This window comes from Saccostrea echinata, unplaced genomic scaffold, assembly GCF_033153115.1.
Source record: "Saccostrea echinata isolate AGI-Se365-2 ecotype Australia unplaced genomic scaffold, CSIRO_AGI_Sech_v1 ptg000027l, whole genome shotgun sequence".
Taxonomy (NCBI): domain Eukaryota; kingdom Metazoa; phylum Mollusca; class Bivalvia; order Ostreida; family Ostreidae; genus Saccostrea; species Saccostrea echinata.
The window spans coordinates 3,286,279-3,306,820 of record NW_026889776.1 but is presented as its reverse complement, the minus strand read 5'-3'; the positions used below and the strand labels follow the sequence as shown (position 1 = coordinate 3,306,820).

The following is a 20,542-nucleotide window of genomic DNA, read 5'->3' as shown; positions in this document are numbered from 1 at the left end:
TGATTTTTGACCCAGTGATCTTGCTTTAATGTTTGACCTACTTTTCATAATGTTATTTTTCCTTACAAGTTTTGATTGAGAAGAGATAAGGCTTTCATATTTGACGTGTGCATAACCTGTGACAAGATGTTTACGAGCTTGCTATGATTTTTTACCCCTTGACGTTGACCTTCATGTTTGACCTAATTTAAAAAAAAACTTTGATGATTACTTTTGAATGACATGTGATAGAGCGTTCATATTTGACAAAATATGCCATAATAATGGCATCTCACCCACTAAGACACCGACAACGGGGGACCACAATTCTTTGAATTTGCTTGTTATTCGAATTTGTTAACTAATTTGGGTCGGCATAACAAATTCTGAGTTATAATTCATCAATTATCTTTACTGTGAGAAAGAATTTTACAAAGATTGGTAATTCTGTACTTATATAATTTACATTGCATGCTTATTTATAACAAATGTTCAATTTGGATTATTTTGTATAAAAGTTTGGATACTCCTTCTTACATTCTTATGAATGCAATTAATGATTTTATTTCAGGAGTAACTAAAAGTGATCATAATATATTCGGAATATTAGTCTATATCGGGACTGGAGTTGGAGGTTTTCTGTTACTTATTGTTACTTTAGCCTCAACTGTCATCTGTAGGTCGGTATGAGTTGTACAGTTGCTATTCAAATCAATAATAATTTATCAATAAAAACGTCATTTTAAAGAGTGTATGCATTGTATTTTTAGCTTATTATCCAAACAAGGAAAAATAAATAACACACAGAAAATATGTTAGCATAGTTTATATATATGTAGATAGTCATAAAATTTCAGATCAAGGAGAAAAGTGGCAATGTCAACAGGCAGTGTTTCATACAAGGCTATGAGACATAGTACATTGGGTATGTGAAAAATATCTTAATTTTTTTACGTACAAAGCATCCGATTAATGTTATAAAATTCGTGAAATATAAGTATCAATATGGACTATATAATAAAAAAAATCCAGACAATTTCTAGTATCGTATTAAGACGTGCTTTTTTTATGCGCCCGGATCGATAGATCGGGGGCGCATATTGTTTTTGTCCTGTCTGTCTGTTTGTCTGTTTGTCTGTCTGTTATCAACTTTAACCTTCGCCATAACTTTTGAACCATAGGAGATAGAGACTTCATATTTGGTATGCATACTCCACTAATTAAGTTCTTTCAAATGACACCAAGGTCAATGACCTTGTACCTTGACTGTGACCTATACGCTAAAAATAGCTTTTTCGAACTTTGTTGCCGCCGGGTGCATAGTGTTTCACAAACACATCTTGTTTCATAATGTTTCATTAGGGGGACTTTCTCTGTTTTAGATATGAGTCAAATGACCAACAAGAAATCTACAGTGTCTGTAATAATACAAGATCCAGATGAGGAACCACAAAAAGAAAACCCAGAAGAGACTGTTTACTACAATAATTTGACTGTGGCTAAAGACATCGATGTAACTAACCTTCTTAATATAATTAAAGAGAAGGAATCCAACGAAACTGAAGGTTTCAAAAAGGAATTCAAGGTTGTTGAAAATAATTTGCTTAAATATTATCATACAGAAAGAAAGTAAAAGTCAATAATTGCATGTTTTGTAATGTCTTGCTATAAGTCTTTACACTGAATACAATGTTAACAATTTCAAAATTTTTGCAGTCTCTTCCATGTGGGGAACGATTTGATTGTACCGCTGCAAAATTGGAAGAAAACTTGCTTAAGAACAGATTTAAAACGACCTTTCCTTGTAAGAAATATAACGTATTCCATTCATTTATCTGCATGCATTTTATTCTCTACTTTAATTGAAGATTATTCATCGGATTAATAACTAAAGATTAATGAAGTATTCCTTCTGGGTTTTTAAGAATAATGAACCAAAAGAAAAAAAAAAACTTACCGGAAAATTAAAGAACTAAACCAAAACCATGACTATAGATAAGGCTAGGAGTTTTGTATCAAAATTTCAGTTATTTAAGGAATGAGTTTAATAGCTACCCAAGTTACACTGTATAACCTGGGTTGGGGCAGTTTACGCTTTATATACCGCAAAGCAGTTTATATTAAAGCGTAAACTGTTCCAACCCAGGTTATACCAGTATAACTTGGGTAGCTATTAAATCCATTCCTAATAATTCAATTTTCCATTATGAAGTTTTGAAATTAAGTCAAATTATCTTTCAAAAATTCCTTCAAATTGAGCAAATTTTAAATGTAACGCCTAGGGGATTGATACGTTTTTGACGTAAGTCATTGTGACGTAGGCAACACAGGTCATGCGATTATAGACTAATATTTTATCCAATCAAATGACGTGTTACAACTAAAATTAAATTACATGTTTATTAAATTATTTTAAGATGACCATTCCAGGGTGAAATTAGAGCTTGAAAATGGCTATACCTCGGATTATATAAATGCAAATTTTATTGAGGTACGTATGTAGCAATTGATTTAACGTGAAAATTAATAACCTGAAAATTAATTTGACAATTTTTAGAATGTTTGAACTAAATGTTAATTGTTTTGATTTAAAAAGAAGGGAAAACCTGAGTACATTGCATGCCAAGGTAGGAAAATATTTTTCAAATAATTGTATCAAGGTAGATAAAATAATAGATAATAAAGCGTATGTTTAATTCCTTTTATTTACATTTGCTTGAAAATAATTATTTCTTTAAGTATTACAGGCTTTCTTTTTTTAATGTAATAATTAGATCAGAAATAATAATATAAATTCTTAGGACCGAGAGAAAATACAGTGGTTGACCACTGGAGAATGGTTTGGCAGGAGAATGTAGATTACATCGTCATGTTAACAAATCTCCAGGAAGGTTCAACGGTGCGCATTTATCATAAAAGGCTACTGATGCTTATAGAGAATAAAATTCTAAACTCTAAAAGGCTTGCACCTTTAATAATGCTTTCACAGTAATGAGGTCCGTTAACTATAATTAGAATTTACGTTATTATAAATCATCGTTAATTTCAAATTTAGCAGTGACGTCTTGGGAAAATCTCTTTATTTTTACTCAGACTATAGGCACTCAATAGCAGGTCCACATTTTTCCGATAATTGCAAAGTTTTAAATGTATTCGACGGACATTTTCAGAAGAGAGATACCTACTCCTTTAACGTTTTCATCTTTTGTACAGGTATATTAGACGGATATAGTGAAGTTTTTCAAACGGGAGGGGGAAGAGAAAAAGAAAGAAAATAAATGGAATGCAAAGGATAAAACGGAAAGAAATCTTATTTCATTGGATGTGGAAAATTAGATTTAATGAGAAATTTGTATTCTAAACGAATTGAGGGAATACTTTTATATGAAAAAGTCCATATCAGATAAACATACAAAGATTATTCTCACAAAAGGTGCTGGTTAGGGAGACGAACCAAACTGCAATCCGACGTCCCGATATTTGATGTCTGAGAAAATAATTCCATTGTATCCATTATTATAAATTGGTCTAAAAATACGTGGATGCTTACAAAATCCTGAACCTCCTTATCTCCAATTCAATTGCACCAAATAAAAATTCGAAATATCAAGCGTTAAATATTTATAGAATAAGGTGTTTGAACTTCAAAAATAACGTCAACATAACCAGAACATTTCGAGATCCAAGTGTTCATGATTCAAAATTCAACTATGTATTTTTCGGAAAACCATTAGTAAGAAATTAGATAAGAAAAAGGGTATCGCGCTATTTTTATTTTGTGTGTTGTAGAGAAGTACATTAACTTTTTGCTTTCAATTTTTATTAAATTTTCAGTAGAAGTCACTTGGCGAAATACGGCTTTGTTAACTTTATTTTTTAAATTGCGCTTTTGGAATTTTCATTTTTTTATATACTTACTTAGTAAATAATTTCTAAAATGTTCACAATGCTTAAATCAACAAACCTCTAACACTTTCTAATTTCAAAGAAAACATTTAGACAATTCAAAGCCACTAACTGAATTTCCTATTTACTTAGAAAGAATTAACACATACAGATTAAGAAGAGGCGTTTTATTACAGATCAAATGTCACCAATATTGGCCAGGCCAAGGAGAGGAATTAGATTTAGGCCTTTTTTCCATAAGGTTAGAGGAAGAAAAGATGTATTCAAATTATATGATAAGGACAATGACTTTGCGGAAGAAAAGAGTAAGTTTATAAGTGCTAATTTTTATATAATAACATTTTCTACGAGCAAATACTCACTTAATTCGTTACTTTTTTTTTAAAGATTTATAATGACAATTATGGATTTTAGGTCACTGGGTCAAGAATGGTCACGCAATTTCATTACACCCGATGGTCAGATCATGGAACTCCAAATCCATTGAATTTTGTCGTCTTTCATAGGCACTTCAGACACAAAATGATCCCAAGTCAGCATCCAATTGTCGTACATTGCAGGTGGAAGAAAATATCATTTCTCATGCATTATTGCTAAAAGAAAAATATTGTCATTAGATTAAACAAAACTTTAGAGTGCTTCAAGCAAAAATATATATGTTATCTTCAAGAGCACCATTAAAGGTCAAAAGAGAAGTCACATACTATACTTCATACCTAAAATTTGTTTCATTAAAAAATCATAGAAAGTAACATATATATTTTTTCTACTAAATCCTGTATTCAAGGTTTAAAAACAAATACTAGGGATTCTTTTCTAAAATTAGGAGTTGCAAGGTCAATGCATCAAGATCAATAATTACTGTAGATTCCTATATATACGCGAGGAATAAATCGCGTAATTACGCAAGAAGCATCTCTCGCGAAATAAAATTACTCGCTTCTATTTTTATTGTTCTTTAATGTACGTAAAATCTCTAGATGAAATATATGGAGATAACGAACAGTATTCAAGCTCAAAAGTCCATTAAACAATACAAAATAGGAGCAGAGCAAACACGGACCTCCAAACATCAGAGGTGGGATCAGGTGCCACGGAGGAGTGAGCATCCCCTGCCGACCGGTCACACCCTCCGTGTGCTCCTTGTCATGATTGGGAAATAACGGAAAAATCCGTCGACAATTCAGTGTGTAAATAATGGCCTAACAATTAGTATGAAAAACGTCAGTCAGCATTTGACTCAATGATAAATTGTATTTGCTGACAAGGTCATTGTATCGACCATAGAACTTACGAAATGATGACTTTAAAGGAGACAGCTGATATTCTTGTTTCATCAACTTATTTGTCAATAATTTACCTCGTTTTAGAAATTGTACATACGTAGAGCATGCTCTTGCGTATCGAATCAACTAAGAGATATATACTCTTTATGCAGGTGATGAAGGTATATTGCTGCATAAGTAAGGGAAGTTGACAATTGAAAAGTTAAAGTCATCACGTTTATCATAAAGCTTGGTTGTTAGATTACCATTAAAGTCTTTTTCAAGTAAAATATCCAGATATGAAACAGATGTGTCAGACTCTGTGGTATCTTTTATCTCAAGTTCACCAGGATATGATAAATCACCGATTTGCGAATTATTGTTCCCGGGATAAGATCTGTTAAGGGTTGTGTGTAAATTTTGTAATGTCTATCATGAAATGACTTGCTTTCCTTTTCATAATTATTTAATCATTCATGTATAATAGTAATGTTTCCCTAAAATATTATCTTTTCAAATAAAAAAAAATACATTTTTTGACAAATATTCACATTGTAAATCTGAATGTAATCCCAAACAGTCATTTAATAATTATCTTGCATAAGTGCAAAAAGGTCAACAAAAGAAGTATTGATAAATAGTGTCTCTTATTAGTTTTTTGGGGAAAAGTATATATTTTTATCACTTTTTGTAATTATTTTAGGAATGACTCTAATTCTTGGCCAAATTATTCGAGTATAACCTGGTTTGGGTCAGTTTACGCTTTATAATCCGCGAAGCGGATTATAAAACAGCGTAAACTGACCCAAACCAGGTTATACTCGAATAATTTGGCCAAGAATTAGAGTCATTCCTTATAATTTAATTTCAAAATCATTAAATAACTATGGGTGTAAAATTTCGTTACTTTTTATTAGTTCAAATTTGTCGCTCAATAATACAACCGTAGTAACGGAAGTAACGGAAGTGATGGGAAGCAAGGGGAGGTAAAAACTGATACATAGGCCTAGCAGCCTTGTTGTTTGTTTACATGTGGTAAGATCGAATTATTGTTTGAAGTTTATTAAATCTGGAATTTTCCATGAATCCCAAGGACTGGAAATGAGAGGATTGTATGGATACAGATGATTCAGCTGGTTGTCAGGGGGGGGGGGTGTCCCCATACCAAACCAGGTTATACAGAAATAATTTGTGTTCCTTTTTGGATATTAACCAATCAGAGGTTAGAATACAAACAAAATTAAATTATTTGGGTATGTTCTTCATCATATTAAAAATTGAAAAGATTCTGACAAAGACTTGAAAAATATTTACAAATTTAGATGCTTTATTGAGTCAAAAAGTATTGAGCACATTTGCCTATATTCGTTGAAATGTGGACTTAATCTTTTATGTCAATTGAATAAAAAAAATTATTCTTGAATAATATTGCTTATGATACGGTTCAGTTAATAAAGTCTATAAACGACGATGTTTGAAGAAGTATTTTTATGATTTTCTATATTCTCTTTATGACCAGTACCAATTAAAAAGTCTTAAAATATGTATTCGCAGCCTAAGTTATCATTCCAAGTTGCACAGACTGTATTACATTTAATAACAAGGAAACATACCATATATTTTTAATTTATTGATAAGCGAGTGCTAATTTATCAGTTTGAAAAGTTTGAAAGTCTTGTGACAAAGACTTTTTCGACATAGGTTCTACCTTAAGGCTATATCGTTATATCAATGTTCAGCGTTTGCTTAGAAAGTGCGTTAAGGTATATGGTTATATTTAGAAGAAATTTTGTTATAATCATAACGTATGCCAATTATAAAAGCTTTCAAGTTAAATTGCTAATTAATCAACACGGGGCTTTTATTAATTCAAAGTTGAAACTGAATTCATTTTTCTTTCAAAAATTGTAATCAGAAATAGTAAGTTCCATGGTAGATACAATGACCTTGTCAGAAAGTACAATCTATCATGAAGTCAAATGCTGACTGACCTGACGTTTTTCATATCAATTGTTCATTTAAAACTGAATTGTCGACGGATTTTGCCATTTTCCCCGATCATGACAAGGAGCACATGGCGGGTGGGCCTCCTCCAAGGCACTTGATCATACCTCTGATGTCTTAGATGTCCGTGTTTGCTCTGCCCTTGATTTGTATTGTTTGAATGGACTTTTAAGTTGAATACTATTCGTTATATTTCAAGATAAAGTTTGTTATGTTTTCCAGTGGCGGAATTGGACGAACAGGGATTTTCATTGCCTTTGACGTTCTGACTAGCTGTGGAAATGCAACGGGCAAGGTCAATGTCATAGAGTATGTCAAGGCCATGCGTAAGGACAGAATGACCTTAATTCAGAATGCAGTACGTTTGAGTGTTTACAGAGTATCTTCTTAAATGAAATATACGAGCATTCCTTTCAACCAGCATTTTTCAATCAGCACGTTTTAAGTCATTGTATTAACGGAAATTTGAAAAGAAAGAAAAAGAAGGAAATGCTAATAAGGTAAAAGATAAAAAAAATCATGATACTTTTTTTTCCGTTTGTGATTTTCAGGATCAATACGTCTTTCTGCATAAGGCTTTGTACGAGTTCTTCAGAAGAAAAGGAGGGTTCGTCAAACGTGAAGAATTTATAAAATGCTATAGCGATAGCAACGCTCGAGAAACAAGGAAAAAAATAGCAGATGAATTCAACGTAAATTTCATAGTTTTAAATATTTCAGTTAGTTTTTTCTTTTGTCTTACTTTTTAAGCATAAGATGGCTTTAACGTACAGTAAATCGATTCATTTGGTTCATTTGTGATTTTATAGAAGCTTTCAACTTTAAAACCAGCCTATGATGCAAACGATTTTAAAATGGGTATGAAGTATCTCGCACTGAACTCTACGAAATCTGTTTTACCAGGTACTGTTTGCAAAGGGAATAAATACGTATACCACAACTTGTATTTTTTATTCTTTTAAAAGACACACTTGTACCTATAAAATGAAATTGTGCTAAACGGCAATGCTTAACAACATTACTAATTATATAAATATTTAGAAATTATACAATACTGCATTTATGATACCATACTTTACACTTCACGCAGTTGACCAGCACTTGGTGTATTTGACGTCTTACGTTCGAGGTCGAGATTATTATTACAACGCAGTGGCTTTATCGGTATGTTTTCATGAATAGTTACATTAAAACGATTACTATTTAGTGAATGATTTTAAAATAATCATAAAAATACAATTCAAGATTTCATTCACTGCATAATTGTTTGAATGATAACAGGCCACGAAAATACATGGTTTTCTGTTTGTTAATGTTGTTTGAAATGTTATTTATATACGCGGCTAGGATAAGGCTGTCCGAAGAATGTCACAGTGTACCAGTCGAAGTAATTTCCCTGAACTACCTAGATATGACGTCATAATGGCATATGACGTCAAGTCAATGCATACTTGAGCTGACATGACGGGGAAAGAGTCATAACTTTTACATTCCTTTCACATCACATGTAGAATTTTTTTATGTTGATGTTTAATTCGTGTGTCTGAATTGTTGTTTTAAGGCTGTAATGATGGTGAATATTTGCAGTATAATATCGTTATTACTTTTTCTTTTCTAACATGTACGTATTCAAACAATTGAAAAAAGGGATGTGAAATTTCCCCCTTACGTGTCTATAGAGAGAGTTAGAATCTATAAATCTTATATATATTAGACTGGCACAAATGAATAATAAGGATTTATTGAAGATATTCTGTGTGAATCTACTAGAGAAATATGTTCTCTAACTGAATTTTGCTGGGGGATTGTATGTAATTTATCCTATTTTGTATAAATTGCGATGAAGAGTGGAAAATGACCCCTTGTATATGGGTAAGTTGAATTTCTCGTGAAATATATTCTAATGAAATAAAATTCAGACTTGCCCCCAGCACTTTATATATACCCAAGAATACGTTTAATTGGTTTATGTAACAAGCCGATTACAATAATTTTGTATTTCACTTGTGCCGATGCGATTTTTGTGCAACATTTAAGAAAATTTATAAGTGTCCGTCACGTGATCAACACAGTCATGTGACATCACAAAAACGCTTTTTTCTAATACCTTATTCAACTTTCTTTACAACTTAACTGTGTATGCATACATAGATTACAAATTGAAATCTAAACATTGCTCAATATAAAATAGTATATATTTAATGCATATTAAGCCTTCGGACAGCCTTAACCTAGCTGTGTATTTTTTTAAATAGACTTTGAACTTGAATACTGTTGTTATCCCAGAATTTAATGTGAAAGTCATTGTCAAGAATTTAAAAAAAGAATGTTGATTTTTTTTTTTTCACATCCAGTCTTTCACTCGACCCTGTGAGTTTATTTCTGCTCAACTTCCAGTGTTTGGTGCTGCCATCGATTTAGCTCGCTTGCTTGTTGATCAAGAGTCACATTTCCTTATATTTTTGAATCCTTTGTCAGGCATCAGAGAGGTAACGCAATTTGTACTTCATATCTGCATGTAAATAAGAACATGTGCATTCATCCATAGAATTCTCATCCATACTGTCCTCTACAAACATTTAGAATTTTTCAATTCAAATTTGTATCATTTACAAATTTAAATTGAAAAATTCTAATTTTTCCTAGAGGACTATACCTATTTAAAAAATTTGTTATCAACAAATGTGTTTTAAAAGTAGAAAGGTAATTTTTAACACTTTTGATTCAATGCATTGTCAAGCCTAAGGTGAAATCCTTAAAAATAAAAAGAAAATTTAAAAAAAAAAACCATAAACATAGCAAAAACTATTATCAATGAAAATATCCTGTGAGTAATATAGCATTAAGTTCAAAGAGTATTTAAAAAAAAATCGTGAAAAATGTATTATAATGTCCTGCATATATTTTATTTGTCCATATGTTGAAAAATGGCGTCATATATGTTCTATTTACTTCGTACAGATGAAAGAATGGGTTGATGAGGAAGTGAAGAATTTCAAGCTGGGCCCATACGAAATTATCAGAAGTGTGCAGTCGACTTTGAACAGTGATATACGAAAGACAACTCTAAAAATAAAAGAGAAGAAGGTATACTGTGTTTAGAAGATAATAACTTTTTCACAAATCAAAATATTATGGTTCATAAAACATATTGTTAAATAGTTTTACGTTTTTGTTGTTTTATTTCTTTTAAAAGAACAAGATGCATAGAGAAAAGGTAGTAGTTTTTCAAAACAGTTTTTAAGAATAATTTAAAAAGAAATATTTTTTTTTTATGTTTAGAAGGGAAAAACTCAAAATGTTCATTTATATGAATGCCTTGATTGGATTATCGATGACGTACTTCCTGTTGATACATCCACGTTGATAAATTTAATCAAACAGTTCAGTCTTGACCGAAAATCTGAACCAGATGGACCATTGACACTTGTCCCCATGTGCGTATCTATTATAATGTTATACGTAAGAATATGCAAGTGGAAATAATAAGTTGCGTCATATATTACTTTGAAAAATTGATATAAAACTTTAAAAAAAAAAAAAATAATTGTCATTTTACTTGTCATTTCAAACGTCTCTGCCTTGTGTGTTCTAATAAAAAAAAACGTGGCTATGAAAATCCAAAGGCACAATGGAAAAATACTTTTAAAATATAAAAAGAATGATGGGAAAAAATAAGTGATTCTCTGTAACCACTTAAACTTCTTTGCCACGCATGGTCACCGATTTTGATGAAACTTTGCCCATTATTACAACTTGACACCAGAAACATATATCAAACAAAATTTCATTGCTATGTGTCTTGGTTGCCATGGTAACAGCCAGAAAAGTTGAAAAAATTAAGATTTTCAGCTACTTTGAATCTTTATTAAGCCTTAATAAAGACTAAAAGAAACAAACAAACCATTCTCACAAAAACATGATACAGTCCCTGAAACGTTCTACTTTCCCACTTGAACGGTGAGCGAACGCTGAACGAACGGTGAACGAACGCTGAACGAACGCAGAGCGAACGGTGAGTGAACGATGTGTGAACGCTGAACGCAACTTGGTGAACGATGTGTGAACGGTGAACGGTGAGCGAACGCAGAACGCGAACGGAGCGCAAACGCGAACGCAAAGTGAACGGTGAACGAACGGTGAACGCAAGATGAACGATATATTCGGAATGCCTCTGATCTTTTCCTTGCATTGAAACTATTTTATTGTATTATAATGTCAGGTGCAAAAAACAAATGAATGAATAATTAAGTCAATAAAACAAATTCTCCAAAATTGTCCTCAGAAAGACGATGCATGCATATTAAGTTTTTAATCACACGATTTTTATCGCATTAAAACATTGCAGTTGTTGCCGAACGCTGAAGTATAAAAGATATTGTTTTTAGTTGGAAAATAAAAATGTTTATTCTTAGTTGATAACAAATCAGAGAAAACTTATGATTTATAGAATGAATTAAAGCGGTTGTAACTTATATTCATATATATATATATATATATATATATATATATATATATATATATATATATATATATATATATATATATATATATGTATATATATATATATATATGTGTGTGAGGGTGTGTGTGTGTGTGTGTGTGTGTGTGTGTCTCCGTGTCAAGGCGATTTCGTGTAAAGTAATGAAAAAAAATTAATTACATTTATACGCTCGTATTTTAAATTTTTAATACAATAATATATTATGTGTCATTTCTATTTTTCATTATGATTTATTGAGCAGATGTCTACATGCATCTCTAGATGGCCGTGATTATACTCGGACAAGATCATGATGATACAAAGATACATATCCATATTATTTGTTATAAATTCAATTTTCAGAACTTGATATTTAAGTAATATGGTGTTATAGTTTTTATTAAACAGACAAATGAGAGAGAGAGAGAGAGTGAGAGAAATATTCAGTTTTAGCCCCCCTCCTTCAGGCTTCACCAAATGTTTGTACCTATATCACACAAAAACACACAAAAAAAATTTCTAAATATATCAGACAGTGAAAGTATTTTTTTTTTTTATCAACAAATCATATCCATTTGTTTGACAGTCATAATCGTTTTTATTTTCCTGCTTCAAGTTCACACGAAGTCCACGTGCTTGTCCTGTCAATCAAAATCATTCGACGCTGTGCAGGTGTGAAAGTTTCGTCACATCGAAGACGAAGTACGAGTATTTCCAACAAGTTATAACATTTATTTTTATCATTTCTAGATTTGATTCCAACATTTGAATAATAAATTTGTAAAATACATTGGGCATTAACACTTGAATGTGAAACACACTCTCTGCCAATTTCAAATACCACCGCCGACACGTGTACATTTTGATCTGCTATTGTTTTGTGACTTTTTTAGATGCATGTTTGTTTTGAGACTGAAATTTTTGTTCTAAAAAAGACCGTAGCTTTTTTTTTTTTAAATGTTAATTAAAATATTCTGGAAATACGGTACTGACTAAGTCACCGATTTAGGGGGAAAGAGGAGGGGGTATTAATCATATCGAATGGCAAACATATAAAGTTACGGTGAAGAAAGTTTTTTTTTCTCTATAACTATAGACTTTACATATTACAGTAAATTCTGTAGTGCATTACATTTTAAATAAATAGTTCCTTTAACCACTCAATCAATTTAATTCGTTCTGAAGATAATAAATTAACAGGATATCCGCAGTACTATGTATAACTCTCAGAACTAGTACTAGTTCTATTATATTTTCCGTAGTAATTGAAAAAAAAAACGTATTAGAAATAAATATTTTCGTAATTTTGCTGCGTAATTATTTGACTTGAATAATTATATCTCCATTAATGATTTGTCGTCTTTAACAAAACAACAAAATGTTGCAGTGCTTGAAGTATTTGCACATTGCCCTTAGTTAAATTTAATATTTCAGCATCGTTCTACATAGGTTTCAGAATGTGCTTGTAACAACATTTATTTTCCAGAGTAATTTAATAAATAACCTAACAGCTAAGTTAGAATAATAAAAATATATATCGTAGATATTTTTCCTCATGAAATAATGATTCTTCAAACACGATATGTTAGTTAATAAATTTAAAAAAAAAAAACCTGTAACTCCTTAACTACCAAAAGATAAGTCCTTTCACTTCCGAGTTCCGAATGACAATGAAAACTGAACGATAGGTGAACGCTGAACGCAAGGTGAACGCAAAGTGAACGGAACGAAGAGCGAACGCTGAACGCTTTGTGAACGGTGAACGCGAGCGCACGGTGAACGGTGAACGCAAAACTGTGAACGGAGAGCGAACGGTGAACGCACGGTGAACGAACGGTGAACGCACGCTGAACGAACGGTGAACGAACGGTGAGCGAACGGAAAAATTGGAAAGTAGAACGTTTCAGGGACTGTACCTTGTTGCCACTTATGCTATAAAGAAACTATTTAGAATCTATCTCTAAGTAAGTGGTAACCATGGATACATTTGGAATACATTTTAGATGCTGAAAAATGCTGAAAAATGCTCAATATTCACTAATTATAGATGTTACAGGATCAAACTCAATCAACAACCAAAGAAAAACAATAAAACTACTTGACCTTAAGTAATTAGGTATTGGCAATATTATTCTATAAATAACTTTCATGGTTGTCATGGTAACACAGTGTATCCATGCGAAATCTGTTGCTAAGATTGGGTTAATGCTACTATTTTTTGGTAAAACAATAAAATTCATGACTGGCACATATACATCCTTAGGACCTTGCAACACCGACAACATAAGAAAAATTGGGATTAATTGTTGCTTTGCAATGTAACCATGGAAACAACATACCAGTTGTTTAAAGTGATATTTTGTTTGCTGCTTTAGTAATTTACTTACCAATTAATATAGAAACAAATTCATTTTCTCACCTTGAATAGTACTTATCTGGTAGAACTAAAGTTGAATATCATATATTGATAAAGTTTGTTGAAAAATACAACTCTGTTGCTATGGTTACCAAGAAGGGAAAATGTTCGATTTTGTTAATTTTATATCAATATTATATCCTATGTGCCAGCTTTTTGCATCCAGTTAGAGATTGGGTGGTAGTCAAAATTGAAAGTCAGGTTAGTTGTTCATGTATATCAATCATAAAAGTTTTGGGAATCTACATACAAAGGTACGTATCCAAGGAAACAGAATATTTTTCAGATTTTTATGAATATTTTTTCGGCTAATTTCCATAGCAACGCTCTATTTAAAGAATTGAATTTGAATTTTTTGAAATGTGAAAATTAGGGTCACACAAACGCCTTTAAAAATTGATCATCAGTTATATAGAAATATGCTTTTTAAAAAGATAGGATAAGATCAAAACACTAAGAGAGTAATTTTAAAATCCCTTTGTGGTATTAAAACCATGGCAACCATTGCCAACCTATAAGAAATATCATATTTCGTCCTTGGTATATGTTACATGTATCTCTTGTCTATTATATGCTTGCATTTCAACCTATAATTGTTTTTATTCTTAAGTGTACGACTTTATAAAATTAAATGAACAAAATTATTACTTTTGAATACTTTGTTTCCATAGTAACGTACGTAATAGTTGATTTACCAAACATGTTTATAATGCATTTAAGACATCAGGCCTTCAACTTTCAGAAACAACCCTTGTCAGTTGTTTGCTTTGCTGCAAACGTTAACTGTGGGACTCTGAACATGTTGAAAAATGCCATTTTTCAAACTTTAGGACATGTTGCTATGGTAACCATGACACGTAGCAACCAATTTTTGCCTGATTTTAGTTTACAGCATCAAAGACTTTTATCATAGAGAGTTTGGAGAAATTCTGAGACTATGCGTGCCACAGCTCCTATATAAAAGTTAAAGTCATTACAGAGAATGACTCTTAAATTTTCAAGGATAAAAAAGACACATTCGATTTCTAAGTGATAAATTAAGAATTTAAAACGGTGCAAAATAGAAAATGACTACAATAAAGAACTTGTTTTGTCCTGTATGTATATTCAATGGTCTTAATGCAGAGACGGAGCAACATGTTGCGGTGTATTCATGGCTGTATATAATGCAATAGAACAGCTACACCAGGACAATGAAGTTGACATATGTACCATTGTTCAGCAATTGCAATGTTGCAGACCGGAAATGATTTCTACCAAGGTAGTAACTCTCACTGCCATGGATTATGTATGTTATTTCCTAAAGACCTTAAAAAACAAAATATGTGAAGATAAAATATTTTATAATATATTTTGGTACTATATTTACACATGGTAATTTTTTTTTCTGTGAATCGCTATTGTAAATTTGAACATTGTATACAGGGACACAAAAAATGTTTTAGATTCATTTTTGCTATCCAAGATATCAATATATATTGCAACATTAATATTGAGAATCATCATCTGATACAAAATTCTACTTCTATAAATAAAAACAAAGGAATTTACTAGAAAGATTATTCATCAAAAAGTTTCTTATTAATAGACAACATTCAATATTCTCTTGTTCTGTTTCAGGAAGAATATGCATTCTGTTTTAAAGCTGTTTGTGATTTCCTGAATACGGACAACGTTTATGCCAATATTTAACAAAATACAAAAAGAAAACCAAATTGTGTGTTTAATACGGAACTGAGTAGAAAGGACCTGTAGGGAAAAGCAATATAATATTTTGTCAGAGCTTTGTATATGTACATATCAGAAGAAACTCAACGAAAGAACGAGGTCGAGGATAAATCACTCACTATTAAATTGATCATATCTGTAGTACCTGTAAAAGCGTATTAATGCTGTGCGGATGAATTAGACATACAATATTAATGTTAAAATTAAGCATGTTAATAATTATTTTGGAATTAAAATGTTCTTGGAAAATTTCAATAGATAAAACTTCCTTGATATAAACCTTCCATACAGTATATATATATATATATATATATATATATATATATATATATATATATATATATATATATATATATATATATATATATATATATATATATATATATATACAGTATTTATACAGTAGCTACAATAAACCTCAAGTACAGAGCTAGTAAGTTGTATGTCATACCATATTCAAACCCTTTATTTTAACATTTATTTCAAGGAAATGTGAACTAAAACAAATTCTTCTCGCAAATAAAACCCTGATTGCAGAAACACTTCAAATCATTCCATTGCCCGTCCTTCATTATCACGGCACAGTATTCTTCCTTGCGTCTGTTATTTGGTTCTCCATTCCTCCAGTTGTGAAAATCCAGCTTAGTGGTAGAGAAACTCCATAGGAACTGACCCTCAGTCACTATGTCTGTAGCTCCGATCCAGCGGTTTCTCTCGTGTGTAAAGAGATGCCACATAGAGACACCGCAATAGAAACCTGTATATAAAAAGCATGATTATTATTTCCCTACATGCAAATCAAGGTTTATCTATTTTAGGGTACGGTGGTACGTTACCTAAAATGAATTCGAAATGAAAATTGGGTGTTTCAAAGGAAGGATGTGAAGACGTAGTAGGTCGCTTGTGAAATATACAAAAAATGTTTTAATTTATCAATTTCTCTGACATTTTTAAGGTAGAGCCATCTTTTCCCACGTCATATTTCAATTTTATGCTTCGATCATGAACTTCGGCATTTCGGCAAGTGAATAAGATCTTGAATCTGTACAGAATTATATATATACTCTAAAATGTTGTAGAAAATAGACTTTGTTCAACTACTTTTCTGCATGCATATTAAAAAGAATTATTTAATTCTACTTATATACCACCCCTGCCTCAAGTGTAGTTGATTTTGATGATTTATGGTGAAATCAAATTATGTGTTTCAAATAAAATTTATCAATACACAGTAGGTTAGTTATGAACAAACAATTTAATGTTAAGTTTTAATACTGTTGTTGATTGTTTGATTGATTGTTTGATTGATTGATTGATTGTATGTTGTTTAACGTCCAATTCGAGGAATATTTCACTCATATAGAGACGTCACCGTACGCCGGTGAAAGGCTTCAAATTTAGACCTTTACTCGGCACTCAGGGCTATTTAGCAGTGAGGGATTTTTATTGTGCCAACGCCTACCGTGACATGGGACCTCAGTTTTTAGGGTCTCATCCGAAAGACCCGTGACTCTCACTTCTAGTGCCGGGCGCTTTGGGAAGGAACCTATATGTACGTCTTAGGTCTGACGCGGCGCGGCGAACGAGAATCGAACCCGGGCCTCCCGATCACGAAGAGAGCGCCTACGACTAAGCTACCGAGACCGGTCCACTGTTATTGATATTTTAACACTATCTATATTTTATTCTCCCCAGACAACAAGTTTTCTTTCGATTATCCTCAACAAAGTCTGCATTTAAGAATTCAGAATCACCCTCATTTACCATTAGTTAATTCTCTATCAAGCCATAAATTTTCGTACTTCGAATTAATTTCCACCAAGTAAGCGCCATGTTGATTGCAAACACTCTACAATGAAAAAAAAATGCTACAAAATTATCAGAACCAAAGGAATTCACGAACTATTGACTTACTGTAAGCACATTTGAATAACAAAAACTACCAAAATCTATTTTTCCTTCGTAGAGAAAAAAAGTATTTGAATTCTTTAATTTCTTTCAATAATGCATGACATGAAACAATTTTCGCTTCAAAACGAGGAAAATAAGATGAAAATAAGATGAAGAGAAAAGGAAGGCATAAATTTTCATGTACAATTTCTCTTTAAAATACTGTAAAATTCCATATTTTCTTGGAGTGAAATTTTTGTGGTTTGAGGGAAAAAATTGCATGGTTAGTGGGGATTTGATTTTGTGGATGAAGAAGTGCTATGATATTACATAACTGAAAATTTCACAATTCGAGTTGGACATGAATTGGTGGGTCTAATCATTCCTCGAACTTAAATTGAATCCCCCCGAAACTGAGTGATTTTACCGTATTCCGAGCAGTTCATAACATTAGTTCTCTCAAGACCTTTGTCTTTCCCGTATTCATAAATAATAAAAAAAAAATACCTGTGCATCGTTCCATTTACTGCCCGTAAAGTTGTTAAAGTAACAATGATCCTCAAACCGGAACCAGCCGTCACTACATGCTGAAATTATATTTTTAAACAGAAACAGTAAAATTTTTACTCATAGCATCACTAGTTTGGTAATTTTCAAAATGAAAAAGAGAGAGAGAGAAAGAGAATTGAATTTCTTTTACCATTTTCACTGGCATGATAATCCCATCCATTCTCTGAAGTATCTGGAATAATGTACTCAGGAATTAACAAACAACGTAACAATTTACATAACTGACTTGGAGAATTATATAGAACGGACGAACACTTTGGGTCTCTCACACACTCTGAAACACAATAATCCATGCCTCCTTGCACGGTTGAAATATACATGTAATATTTTCTTGGCTGTTTGACTGAAAAATGATAAGGTCTGAAAAATGTCTTTTTCTTGCACTGGGAAACGGTACTGGCATTTAAGAAAATGACAAAATTGATTATGATATATAGGAAAAATAGTCCAAGACACAACGTAATCACTGAGCAATGCTATGTACCTCTTTCACTCCTGAAGCTAGTTATAACTGTATGGTGGTGTGTTAACTAATATCGTATACAATCATGAATGAATGAATAGAACCAGATGAATATCCTAATGATACTTCTATTAATTATTCAAGATTTCTGAGTGCTTTTAATTTCGAGATTATACTGCATTCAATGATAATTAATTATGTCATCATGCACTGCGGGACATAGAATAATGTCAATGTACATGTTGTTCGGTAATATGTACCATATTGTTCGTCTTTACATCCATCTTTGTAACTTATTACTTATTAATTTCAAACACGCTCGTTCCTCATTAGATTCCTTTATCAGAATAATTAAAGGATTTTTATCATGTCTCATTTTTTTTAAATATGACAAAGTTTACACGCTATTAAAATCAACCATTTAAAATTATTTGCAAGAAAATTAATATTCTTAATGTTTCAGGTATTCAATGTCTGAATTTCTCAATATGCCTATTTTGATGTTAGGCGCCATTGCTCTGACATCGCAGGTGGCAATCATGGTCAAATGCCTATTGTGTTTACAGAACGGCTCATTTGTAGCGTCTATTAAACCTGTTAGAAAAAATGAGTGATGTTTGGATAATTGTGAGCTAGTAAGGTATAATTTTAGGCATTTGGATGCATAAATGTCACAAGAAAGGTTTTAGGAAGATTTTTTATGATGCCCTGGACTTGGTCTCGAGGAGAAAGGGGTAGTTTTTTTTATTACATGCTCTAAGGTTTAAGTTACAATTCATTCCTTTTATCAAACTTTTGAATCCATCTATCAACAGGAATTAACATAAACTAATATAAATAAATTATTTTGCTTTCCAAAACTCATACAGGGAAATATTTCATTTAACTTCCTTTCGGCTACCTGCAATGGCTACCCTAGGCATACACATGATTTATATTCTTTTTTTTCTTGGAGTCAATAACGGATCTGGTAGGTTTTCATCACATTTCTTTTTATGGTTTTAATACTAATATAATGCTTCAGTTAACCTTAATCTGTAACATGAAACATGCACATTTTTTATTCGAATTCAGAAACAAATATTATCATAATGGATGTGTCAATACGATTAATGTAGTTACTTTGATACAGTAAGATTCTTTTTATCACTCGTTCAAATCCTTTGAATAACGTGTGATTTATTAAGACTTATTTTAAATGCATGTCATTTTCGTTCCTCTTTCGGCGTATAAATAAAAATTTCAACAATTCTGCATGTTTTAGATTTTCTTATGAATTTAGCTCATCTGACCAACCATTCAAATGCAATTTTGTTTTATTGAAATATGTCCGTTGTCCGCTCATTTCTAGAGCTTACTGTCAGTTGGTTGTCAATTGATGTTTCCAGATTTACGCAATTATCAGATCCAACACCTAAGCACGGAATCAAATATTGCAAAGACTTTCATAACAAATGCAAATGCAAGACTGAATCATACACATTTACGGGGTGAAATGAATAATAGATAATTTACTCTCAGTTGATTTGATAAGCAAGAGCATGTTCTACGTATGAACAATTTCCTAAAAGAGGTAAGCTTTTGACAAACAAGTTGATGAAAACAAGAATATTAACAGTCTCCTTCGAATCATCATTTCTGAAGTTTTATGGTACATTCAATGATCTTGGCAGCAAATACAACTTATTATTAATTTTAATGTTGACTGACATTTTTCATATTAATTGTAAGCCATTATTTATACACTGATTTGTATGCGGATTTTTCCGTTTTTTCCCGATCATGACAGGGAACACACGGAGGGTGTGACCGGTCGGTAGGGGGATGCTCATTCCTCT

At 31.8% G+C, this 20,542-nt stretch overlaps 2 protein-coding genes across 2 annotated transcripts; one reads left to right on the top strand and one right to left on the bottom strand.

The window, feature by feature from the left end:
- The first annotated feature begins 855 nt into the window (after nucleotides 1-855).
- Nucleotides 856-15,745, top strand: LOC133193110 (receptor-type tyrosine-protein phosphatase kappa-like). Its single transcript, XM_061329084.1, has 17 exons — nucleotides 856-904; nucleotides 1,362-1,564; nucleotides 1,696-1,783; nucleotides 2,397-2,470; nucleotides 2,576-2,606; nucleotides 2,781-2,878; nucleotides 4,062-4,190; nucleotides 4,300-4,445; nucleotides 7,377-7,512; nucleotides 7,706-7,846; nucleotides 7,964-8,057; nucleotides 8,245-8,318; nucleotides 9,509-9,643; nucleotides 10,116-10,241; nucleotides 10,440-10,591; nucleotides 15,179-15,314; nucleotides 15,674-15,745. The coding sequence occupies exons 1-17, from the start codon at nucleotides 856-858 to the stop codon at nucleotides 15,743-15,745; spliced, it is 1,884 nt and encodes a 627-aa protein (XP_061185068.1).
- A 533-nt stretch (nucleotides 15,746-16,278) lies between these two features.
- Nucleotides 16,279-18,534, bottom strand: LOC133193109 (perlucin-like protein). Its single transcript, XM_061329083.1, has 4 exons — nucleotides 18,372-18,534; nucleotides 18,179-18,258; nucleotides 17,546-17,630; nucleotides 16,279-16,538 (listed from the first exon to the last, which is right to left on the bottom strand). The coding sequence occupies exons 1-4, from the start codon at nucleotides 18,532-18,534 to the stop codon at nucleotides 16,279-16,281; spliced, it is 588 nt and encodes a 195-aa protein (XP_061185067.1).
- Between the last annotated feature and the right edge of the window lie 2,008 nt (nucleotides 18,535-20,542).

Excerpts from the sequence above, each read along its gene's own strand:
- LOC133193110 (XM_061329084.1), top strand. The coding sequence starts at position 856 with ATGTCAACAGGCAGTGTTTCATACAAGGCTATGAGACATAGTACATTG. Across the intron at positions 1,565-1,695 it reads GTTTCAAAAAGGAATTCAAG|TCTCTTCCATGTGGGGAACG; the intron begins GTTGTTGAAAAT and ends AAATTTTTGCAG. Across the intron at positions 2,471-2,575 it reads TAAATGCAAATTTTATTGAG|AAGGGAAAACCTGAGTACAT; the intron begins GTACGTATGTAG and ends TGATTTAAAAAG.
- LOC133193109 (XM_061329083.1), bottom strand. The coding sequence starts at position 18,534 with ATGGATTATTGTGTTTCAGAGTGTGTGAGAGACCCAAAGTGTTCGTCC. Across the intron at positions 17,631-18,178 it reads GTAAATGGAACGATGCACAG|AGTGTTTGCAATCAACATGG; the intron begins GTATTTTTTTTT and ends TTTTCATTGTAG. Across the intron at positions 16,539-17,545 it reads TGATAGAGAATTAACTAATG|GTTTCTATTGCGGTGTCTCT; the intron begins GTAAATGAGGGT and ends TTTTATATACAG.